Source organism: Chrysemys picta, chromosome 3 (assembly GCF_011386835.1).
Source record: "Chrysemys picta bellii isolate R12L10 chromosome 3, ASM1138683v2, whole genome shotgun sequence".
NCBI lineage: Eukaryota > Metazoa > Chordata > Testudines > Emydidae > Chrysemys > Chrysemys picta.
In genome coordinates this window covers 307,579-318,784 of record NC_088793.1, presented here as the reverse complement: position 1 = coordinate 318,784, position 11,206 = coordinate 307,579, and the positions used below count along the sequence as shown (strand labels likewise).

General features: G+C 49.9%; 1 protein-coding gene across 2 annotated transcripts in view; it reads right to left on the bottom strand.

The window, feature by feature from the left end:
* Positions 1–2,043: 2,043 nt before the first annotated feature.
* Positions 2,044–11,206, bottom strand: part of GPN1 (GPN-loop GTPase 1) — a 56,436-nt gene continuing 47,273 nt past the window's right edge. For both annotated transcript variants that reach the window (XM_005313257.4, XM_042845499.2), the window contains one exon: positions 2,044–2,841. In XM_005313257.4, the coding sequence (XP_005313314.3) occupies positions 2,756–2,841 (86 nt within the window). In that variant the 3' untranslated portion in view covers positions 2,044–2,755. The remainder of the gene's footprint in view (positions 2,842–11,206) is intronic.

Genomic DNA, 11,206 nt, shown 5'->3' with positions numbered 1-11,206 from the left:
AAGAGGCTTGCGCTCTGGTTGAGTGGGCAGTGACAATCACCGGAGGTGGCACCTTCGTCTGGTCATAGCAGTAGCAAATGCAGGCGGTGATCCTAGAAAAAAGTCTTTGAGCGGACACCGGACGACCTTTCATCCTGTCAGCCACCGCGACGAACAGCTGTGTCGATTTGCGGAATGGCTTGGTCCGTTCAATGTAGAAGGCTAGCGCCCTTCTGACATCTAGGGAATGCAGCCAACCTTCCTCCTCCAGCTTATGTGGCTTTGGAAAAAAGACGGGCAGATAAATGTCCTGGCCCATATGAAACTGGGAGACCACCTTGGGCAGGAAAGCCGGGTGTGGATGCAGTTGGACCTTGTCCCTTGTAAAAGACTGTATAGGGTGATTCCAAGGTAAGTGGTCTGATCTCAGAGACCCTGTGGGCTGAACTTATTGCAACCAAGAATGCGACCTTCCAAGAAAGGAAGAGGAGAGAACAGAAAGCCAGAGGCTTGAAAGGGGGGTGCCACAAATTGCAGGATGTAGCCCAAAGAAATTGTGTTGAGCACCCAACAGTCCGAAGTCAGCTGCGACCAGGCTGACCGGAGAGGGCATAGACAGTTGAGGAAAAAGCAGGAGGTGGATCCTGGGCAGTGGCTGGGGTGCCATCCTTGGGCGCATCCTCAAAATGCATGTTTCTGGCTGCCCTGGTCTCTAGAGGGGGTAGGCTGGGCAGAAGAGCGGGAAGACGAAGTGTGCTGTTGCCTAAACCCGTTGTCTTTCTCCTTCTTTCTGTAGGAGCTGGACTGGGGGACACCCCACAACCTTGACTGAGGCAGAGGAGGTGGAAGCCAGAATGGCGTTCTAGCTTGTTGAAGGGTGTGCAGCTCTGCAGTCATAGGACAAAAAAAGGGGGGTTAGTGGGTTACCGATTGTTGTAAGGAGCCATAAATCCAGTGTCATTAATAAGACCACGATTTTTAGCATCCAGCTAAATTATTAAATTAAGTTCCCAGGCTCGTTTTTTAAGGTGGAGTGCAAGTATCCCATGTGGATGAGGAATGAAGTCAGATATGGAGTGGTTGTTTTGTGAAAAAGTGTTCGCTCCTATGATATGGCTTTTTATAACAATCTGTAACCAACTAACCCGCTTTTTTGTCCTATGACTACAGAGGTATTAATGGGCCACTTCACCTTGAATAGGTTCCCAGACCTGAAGAACTCCTCTATGCAGCTCGAAAGCTTGTCTTTCACCAACAGGAGTTGGTCCAATCAATGATATTACCTCAACCACCATGTCTCTCTAATATCCTGGGACCAGCACAGTTACCATACTGCCAACAAAATAGAAGTAAGGAGCACATTTTTAATAGTGATTATAATTAACCATTGGAACAATGTACCTAGAAACACAGTGGATTCTCTCACTTGAAGTTTAAAATCAAGACTGGATATCTTTCTAAAATATATGATATAGCTCAAAAAAGAAATTATGGGACTGATGTAGTAATTACCGCGTGCGATGTAATGGCCTGTGCATGTAGGTGGTTGGATTACATGATATTAATGATCCTTTCTGGCTTTAAAATCTACGAAAAAACCTCCTGATGAAGGATAATGTATATAGAAAATAAGTGTAACTGTAGGTAATGGCAAGATTTCCCTCTTCCCGACTTGGATAGCACCCTTCATTTTGCTTGTCTTGGGGGTCAAAAAGTTTTAGAACTATTTGGAATAAGAATGAAACTGATGAGCAATTGTAGGTGAGCAGCACAGTGCTCACACCACTATGCAGGGTATTAGTTCATTTTTGACTCACAGGGAAGGAGCACCAGCTACTGAATCACTAACACCACTTCCTGTAGCATCTGCGTTTGCAGTATCTCTGGTCACCAGATGAAATGCTGTTTAGCTTCACAGCTCGAGATACTATGGCTTCAGGCACGCAGCTCACTCCCAGTGTGGTGCCTCTGGGTGTGCTGCAACCATGTAGAGCAAGCTTATTCAATGAACCTCCCATAGCAAGAAAGAGTCCAACTCGGTCATTCCCAATCACCACTAAGCCATTTGTCAATAGCAAAAAATACTTTATAATAAATTACAGAACAAAATAAAATGTCAAACATGGGATTGCAGTGACATTTCAGTTACCCTGTTTCAGTAACTCAGAGAAAACTCCATTTAGAAACAAGTTATTGAAAAGACCTTTCTAGCCTCTGATCAAATTTTAGCTGCAGAATTTAATAGGGAATACATTTAAAATTGAGGCTCTGGCTGTTATCACACAAGACTATTGCCCCAACCCTCTGAATTTGAGCCACCACCATAACTAAATGGAGACAATTCTCAGAAGAGCTTTCCAGCAGAGGTCTCACCCATCCCCTGCACCCAAGAGAAACCATGAGCTTTGAATGTGGGGATGGTGTTGAACTCCCAGGGGTGGACCAAAACTCCAGACAATAATGCTGACACACCAGGAATTCAAGTTCCCAACAAGGCGGAGCAAAACTATTTGGAGAAAAGGGAAAAGTGCAATCCTTATTTTGTTTTAAAAGTCACAATGGCAAAAGGTTAAACACCTGAAGTCAGAACTCCAGCTCACAGTAACCAACTGATTTTGCAAGTACAGATATTTAAATATCAGAGAAAGTGCTTCACGGAAGTTAGATTGCATACAAGGCTGCACTGGTGTCTTCACAGCACAGAAGGTGGTGGACAGTTTGCTCTTGCTGTTCTCGCCAGTCGAAGGGTTTGCAGCGCTTTGCTTCTGAAAGTCTCTTAGTGGCTACTTCTATTCTGGTACTTCATCCTTGTCTCCTGCATGAAGTTTCTGAAGGCTGGTTCTTCGTGGCTTTCCTCAGTGACTGGGGGGGGGGGGAACAAAACATATTTCAGTACTAAGACAGCTCCTACCCTGCTTAAGGTTCTGAGTTAAGATGGGAGTAAGGCTACTGGGAACACAGAGTAAGATGGAAAATGTGTGTCTAGGTCTTCATCTACTTGCAATTCCGTTCTCCTTGGCCCACTCAAGTCCTAGAAATTCCCAGGAGAGGAATATGAGAAGCTAGAGAGAATTGGACAGGGAAGGGGAACACAGATACAATCTCTGCCTCTCCCCCGCACGCTCCCTGTTCCCCGCCCCCCCCCCTCCCACACACACATTTTAGTTGAAAAGTGTCTGGCAATTTAGTAAGATCCCCATGGAACAATGGGATTGAAAAACCTACATCATATGACACTGTACCTGTCCCATAAGGCATTGCAAACCCTTCCCAAAGCACCCTGCAGCCAGTTGCACAGCGGGATAGCTACCCACAGTGCACTGCTCTCAGTGTCGATGCGAGAGCTGTTAGTGTGGATGTACTCTGCCAACACAAGGAGCATAATGTGGACATGCAACAGTGGTTTAATTAAAGCACTTTAATTAAAAGAGCATAACTTTTGGCAACAAAAGTCTGCAGTGTAGACATAGCCTAAGACAGGCCTGCACAACTCGTAAAGCAACGAGGGCCATATTACTCCAAAGAAAACAGTTGAGGGCCAACCCCTCCCCTCAGCGCCGCCCGCCCTGCGGAAACAAACCCTCCTTCCCCAGCGCCACCCAGCCAAAACAGCAGTGGGCCGAAAAGGAAGGGTTTTTTTTTTTTTTTTTTTGGGGGGGGGGGGTGGGTGATACTTTATTAAGAATTTTTCAATTAAAGCAAACAATTGTATGTCAGGCACACTGACAATGTGTGGAAGCCTGTAGTGTAGAGGGGGAAAGAAATGGCGTGCATAGGGTGACCAGATCACAGCAGTAAAATAGGACCCAGCCCCTCCCCGCTCGGCCCCACCATCACACCCCTCTTCACCCCCTAGCTCCCCCGCTGGCTTGCTGCGTCCCTCCTAGTCAGTCCCCCACCCACCACTCACCTCCTTTCACCTTCTCCCTTCCCTGCCAGAAACCCCCATGCCTACTCCTAGAACCCCTGCCTGCTCACTGTTCGCCTCTTTTCCCACCTGCTGCTTGCCTACCCGCTCGTCTCCGACTCACTGCTCGCCCCCTCCTAAGTATAAAGCCTCATTCAAAGACCTGGGGTCACTATATTACTGCACACGGCAGTCAATCAATGAAGTTGTAGATAAATCTCTGCATTATGCATTTTTGTATAACTTTTATATGACTTTGTATTGAACCTTGGTAATGTGTTATAGTGGGCCCCTGAGGTAGTATAATTAAGATAAAAGAAAAATGTCTTTTTGCTAGAAGTAGAATAAGATCTTCCCCCCACTTTGTAATCGATTGCCCTGTTGAATGAATGAGGTAGGCGTGGAAGGCAGTACCTCCAGACAGCTGCAACCCTTGGAGAGGGGATGGGAGCCAGACCAGATCAGGCCCAATGCTGGTCGCTCACCCGGATGTAATGGGCCAGTGGTAGCCACTCCATAGTTCAGACTGATCCTAACTTACAACTAAGATCCATTTTTAACTTCCGTGCAACTTCTCCAAAAAATTACCAGATCCCCTGAGCTCTCTTAGGCCAGGGTTAGGGTTAGGATTTGTCTGGGAGGTTTGGTAACCTTCAGAAAAGGGGTTTTGCAATTAAGGTATTTCACAAATATCCATCATTCCCTTTCTGAACATTTTCCTAGCTTCCTACCCCCAAAATGGCTTGGCCCCAAACACCAGGTGTCTGGCTGAGTCGGATGGGGGCCTCTGGGTGCTACTGGGGGAGAGCTGGGGGAATCACAAAGACCTGTGTCATGTTTAGAACATTGACTCTGTAAATTATTGAAACTGCCCTTCTGCTGAGTCCTAACTCTGCGGCAAGGGCTGCTCTGCAGAGGAAGAGGTGGGGCCCTGGATTGGGTGGGATGTGGCTAAAATTCTTGGGGGCAGGGCAGGGCAGGCAGGATGGTGAGGAACAGGGAAGAATGATATGGCTGTGGGGTTGGATCCCTGAACTGTTCATTTCTAGACTATCCTGCCTTCGGGTTTTTAGGGAAGCTGTCGAGTATTTGTAAGTGAGATTTTTGACGGGCTTTTAACTGGGCTCCTCTAAAATTTACAGCTTAACTCTTCAGCTAACGAAGTGGTTTGGATTTATGTGCAGTATGTCATAGTTCTCTCTTTTCTAATGCGGGGATGGACATTTGATTTGATCCTGTCCTCACTTTGCCTTTGCACTGCTGGGGACAGACTCGGCTGCACAGGTTCCCAAAGCGTGGTGGGATTGAGTCCAGAGAGCTGGGTGTGTGCACATGGGGCCAGCTGCTTCTGACTGTGAGATCGAAAGAAGCTAAATATACATTTAAACATCCTCCTAAGGTGGCTTTTCCATGGAAGCAGTTGCTGTAGTGACGACAGGCACATGAACTCATGAGGTAGTCCCTGCATTAACTAGTTTTCCACACTATGAAAAAGTTGAAGAACCCCTGATCCAAACACAACAGCCTGTCTGGTCCTGGGATTAGCAGTGATTCCCCCCAGAGACTGTCAAGACTTAATGAGCCAGGAACATCTGGGACCGTCGGGGGCATTCTGGCATTTCCCTCTCCCAATTGCCCTCCCACCTCTGCCCGCCTGCTCACCTCCTCACCCCCCCCCCGCTCACCTCCTCACCCCCCACCACTGCCCACCCGCTCGCCTCCTCATCCCCCCCTCCCTCCCCCGCCGCCGGCTCACCAGCCCCCCCGCTTACCTCCTCATCCCCCCTCCCCCACCGGCGGCTCACCTGCCCCTGGCCACCGCCCGCCCACCTCCTCCGTCCGCCCTTCCTCCCCCGGTCACCTGCCCCCCCGCTTGCGTCCTCAGCCTCCCTCCCCCGCCGCCAGCTCACTTGCCTGGCCTCTTACCTTCTGCCGCTGCCCCTGCCTCCTGCCGCTGGCTCACCCTCACTCTCCAGCCTGCCACTAGCCCCTTCACCACCCCGCCCACCCGCGGGACAGCCAGCCGTTGGCTTATACTTACTCACCCCCCACGGGCTGCACAGTGAGCCCACCTACTCACCCCCCCGCGGGCCGCACAGTGAGCCCACACGGGTCACATGCGGCCTGCATGATGTGCAGGTCTGGCCTAAGACATAGCCTTTCCTATCCATCCACACAGCTAAAACTTTCATCCAAGTCTCACTTCTCAATTACTGAAACATTCTTCTTGCTAGCCTTGACAAATGCAATCTTGCCTCACTTGTATCCATTCAGAATGCTGGCTGCAAGGAATTTTCCTAGCCTCTCTCTTTGACCAGGTCACCCATCTCTTACATGCCTCTTCTGGCTCTCCCTTCTCTATCACAAACATAAACCTGCTTGCATTTTCAAGGCCCTTCACAGTCAATCCCCACTTTACCAATTATCTCATTTGCTAATGAGCTGTTGATGCTTGCCTCTGATCCACCCCTGGTGGCAGCCTCCACTGCACACTGAGTCTCTAAGGTGCCACAAGTACTCCTGTTCTCACTGCACACTTGTTACACTTTCAAACAAGCATTTTCTCCAATGCTGCTCCTCATACTTGGGAGGTGCTCCCCCAAACTTCCACAAAGCTATCTTATTCTCCATTTTCAAATCCCTCCTCAAAACTCTTTGCCATGATGCCTAAAAAAAAGTTGACAATGGTTAGGCTACCGGTGAGTTAAGCCCACTGTTTATCATGCTGACTCCATGTACTACTCCGTCCATTTGTTATCTCTTTGTCCTATATTTAGGTAAGTACTGTCTTTCTGTTGTGTGTTTGTACAGCACCTTGCACAATGGGTCACTGGTCCACCAAAAACGGTTACTAACCTTCCGTAATGGTTGTTCTTTGAGATGTGTTGCTCATGTTCATTCCATACTAGTTGTGCACACACCACATGCACAATTGCTGGAGATTTTTCCCTTAGTGGTATCTGTAGGGACAGCCCTAGTGCACCCTGGAGCCCCGCACTTATGTGCCCGTATAAGGGGCGCCACCAGCCCCGCACCCTCTCAGTTCCTTCTTGCTAGCAACTCCGACAGAGGGCTAGGAGGGAAGGCCATGGAATGGACATAAGCAACACATCTCAAAAAACAGTTACAGGAGGTAAGTAACCGTTTTTTCTTCGCGTGCTTGATCATGTCAATTCCATTCTAGGTGACTCACAAGCAGTATCCCTGGCAGTGGGTTCGGGCTTCACAGATATGTTGCAATCGACACTGCTCAACCAAAACTGGCATTGTCACGGGCTCGCTGGATGATGGTGTAGTGGGATGCAAAGGTATGGATCGATGACCACCTTGTGGCCCTGCAGATGTCCTGGACTGGAATCTGCGCAAGGAATGCTGCTGATGAAGCCTGGGCCCTTGTACAGTGGGCTGTCACAATGGCCGGCTCGTAGCACGCCCAGATGCAGGCAGTTATCCAGATCTTCAGATGATACTGGCAGACCTTTCATCCTGCCAACCGCCTCTATAAAGAGCTGCGCTGATTTGCAGAAGGGATTAGTCCTTTCAATGTAGAAGTCCAGGGCCCAGCTAACATCTAAGGTATGTAGTCGACGATCCTCATCTGATCTGTGAAGCTTTGGAAAGAAGATGGGCAGAAAAATGTCCTGATTGTTATGGAACTGTGAAACCACCTTTGGCAGGAAGGTTGGGTTGGGGTGCAGCCAGACCTCATCTTTGAAGAACACCATATAAGGGGTTCTGAAGTCAGCGCTCTGATTTCGGAGACCCTTCTGGCCAACCTAATTGCCACCAAGAAGGCCGCCTTCTATAACAGTAGTAGCAGGGAACAAGATGCCAATGGCTCAAAGCTTTGACAGTTCCAGATTCAAGTCCTGTGAGGTAATCAGGTCATGAACCTGTGGGTAAAGTCTTCCCAAGCCTTTATGGAACCTGACTGTCATCTCATGTGTGAAGACTAATTTACCCTAGCCGGAGGATGGGAAGGCCAAGATGGCCACCAGGTGTACCTTGACCGATGATAGGGCCAGACCCTGGTGCTTCAGGTGGAGTAGATAGTCATCTATGCAGTCCATCTTGGACTCATATGGGGAAAGACCCCAATCGGAGGCCCAACAAGTGAAGTGCTTCCACTTGGCCAAGTAGGTCACCTTGGTAGAGAGGGTTTCCTGCTACCCAGCAAGACTTGCTGGACTGGCTCTGAGCAGGCCTGTTCCTCAGGGTTCAACCACGCAGCAGCCAAGCTGTCAGATGCAGGGACGTGAAGTTCAGGTGAAGCAACCAACTTTGGTTCTGTGAGATCAAGTTGGGAGCTATAACAGGGCTGCTACCGAAAGGTCTGGAAGTGTGCTATATCAATGCGGGTGTGGCCACACTGGGGCTATCAGGATAATCCTCGCCTTGTCCCTCTTGATCTTTAAGAGGGCCTTGTGGACCAAGGGTGTCAGTGGGAAGGCGTACAGTAGTCCTGTACTTCCTGAGATGTTTGTTGAAGCAATGCAGGTCCAGGATGGGCCTGAAGCCCCCTTTGGCCTTCCGGATTAGGAAATATCAAGAATAAAACCCTTTGCCCCTCAAATCTTGAGGAACTTCCTCTATGGCCCTCATGCGTAGGAGAGCTTCCACCTCCTGGGTAAGGAGTTGCTTGTGAGAAGGGTCCCTGAAGAGGGACGGGGTTGAGGAGTAGGAAACTGCAGGGTATACCCAACTGCCACGGTCTTGAGTACCCAACGGTTCAAAGTTATTAGGGACCATGCAGTATCGAAAGGAAACAAATGGTCCAAAAACAAAAGAGGGGATGGATCCTGGGTCAAGTCCGGACCACCGTCTTTGCGTGCACCCTCAAAAGGTCTGCCTCAAGCGACTCGGGTACCTTCCCGAATTTGACAGAGGCAGAGGTGGACAGTGCAGGAGTTGGCGCTTATAACCTTTCCCTTTTTTCTTATAGGGATCATCCCTGGGAGGTCCTGAGAACCTGAGAGGCAGCTGCAGCCGGAAATGTCTCCTGGAGGCTGGGGATGCGTACAGGCCCAAGGAGCGCAGCGCGGCCCTAGAGTCCTTCAGTCCTTGGTGTTCGTCTGTTCCGAGAAGAATGCAACCTGGGAAGTCTTGGACTGATTGCTGCACCTTGTGAGAAAGACCCAATAATTGCAGCCATGAGCTGTGTTGCCTGGACACTGCTGACGCCATTAATCTGGCTGCTGAGTCAGTCACATCCAAGGCAGCCTGAAGCGAGGCCCTGGCCACCAACTTGCCTTCCTCCAAGATGGCCAAGAATTCCTGCCTCGATTCCTGTGGCAGGGAGCCTTTGAACCTGGCCATCGAGTTCTAGATATTAAAATCCTACCTCCCAGCAATGCCTACTGTTTGGAGATACGAAGCTGTAGGCTGACTGTTGAATATACCTTCCAACCAAACAAACGGAGTCTCTTTGCACCCTTATTTTTAAGGGTGGCACTTGCCTGCCCCTGTCTGTCCTGCTCATTTGTTCATACATATATTCACACCCCTTAGCTGGGACATAATATTTCTTCTCTGTCCATTTTGAGGTCGGGGCAGGAAAGATGGGGTCTATCACAGTCCCCTAATTAGCTTCAACACCCTTTTGTGAACTCGGTAGGGCCACTTTGGAGGGGGCCACTGCAGCTAAAATGTCAAACAGGCTGTCCATGGGCTTGAGCTCCTCTGCCTCCAGCCCCAAGTTTGTGGCAACTCGCTTGAGGAGCTCTTGGTGAGCCCCGAAGACATCCAGTGGAAGGGGACTGGCTGGATCCACAACCACCTGGTCTGGGGACGATGAGGAAGAGGCCACCACCATAGGAGGAGCTGGCTCCTCCTCCACCATTGGGGTTGCTTCCACTTGGACCACTGCTGGGGTCTCAGTATAGGGGTCCGAGTCAAGGTTCGGCACTGGCTAGGGCAGGGCTGTGGTTCGCCTCTCAGATACCACCAAGGACGACATCTGGGACTAAGGTCCCAGCATTGACGGGAAACATGCTCACCACCCCCCCCCGGGTTCCAATATTGCCAGTGCACTGGCCACTGCCCTGGTGGCCAAGCGCCCACAGAAGGTCCAGCACCGAAGTCCGGTGTGTACAAGCTGATGCCAGTGTCTCCTTGTGGGAGGGATGGATTCACACCTGTACTCTGATGAGGACTCTTCCCTCAGACACAATAGTGGCGCCGTTGCCACTTCCGCCTATCGGCTGTGATGGGGAACCAAGGAGTGGTGCCAGGAAGCTGGAGATCAGAGCAATGGAGTAGGCGATCGTTGCCATGGGACTGGAGATAGGTGTCACAAAGCTGGGGATCGGTGCCGTGAAGCTGGCGACTGGGAAGCCGGTGACCGGTGCGCCAAAGCCGGAGACCACTGAAGTGGACCCATAGAGGGTTTCTCTCTGGTGGGGGCTGCCATCGACGATTCCGCTGGTTGAGGTTCTTGGGTGGCACTGGGAGCGACATTAGGTCTCTTGACACCTAGAATGCCTCCAGCATCAATGGGCTTGCAAGTGTAGGGTGCCCCAACTGCTCCCAGGAGTCAGTGGTGGATCCTGGACCAGCCTCGGTGCCCTGGGTGGAGTTGCCACCACTGATCGCCGCTCTGCAGAGGACAAGTGGCCCAACACCTTGTCAACCATTCCCCGCCTATTCTTCTTTGGCACTGGGGAGCGCCCTCTTTTGGTGCGCTGTTTCTTGTGCCTTCCCCTCAGCACTGGAGATGGCAAATGGTGCTGGGGATGGCCCGGTGCTGGTGAAGCACTCCGTACCGAGGCTAATGTGTTCAGCACTGAATTGGAGCAGCACATCTCTGAAGTTGGTCTGAGTGCAGGCTATAGCTCCAGAATGAGAGACTGTATCCTGGAAAGCAGTGACTGTCTGAAAAGGACTTCGGAATCATAGTACACAAATAATTGAACATGAGCTCCCCATGCAATGCTGTGCCAAAAAGTATAAACAGGGAAGCAGTGTGCAAGAGTAGGGAGATTATTTTACTTTTGTATACAGCTTTATTGAGAACAATACCGACTAATGAATCCAATTCTGGTGTCCACATTTTAGGAAGGCTGCTGAAAAACTGGAGAGGGTGCGGAAGAGAAAAGTTACTGGAAGCTTCGAAAAAAATGCCTTAGAATGAGATATTATGGGTATGTCGATTACACACATTTTGGTGCCTCTCAGCTCTGGTTGACAGAAATAGAAATAGCTACATAGATCGTGCTTAGAAGGTGTGGCTTGGACAGGAGCTTAGGCTCAGAAGCATTTAGAAGATATGATTTGGTCAAAAACAAGTTATTGGGCTAGATGCAGGAGTAACTGGATGAAATG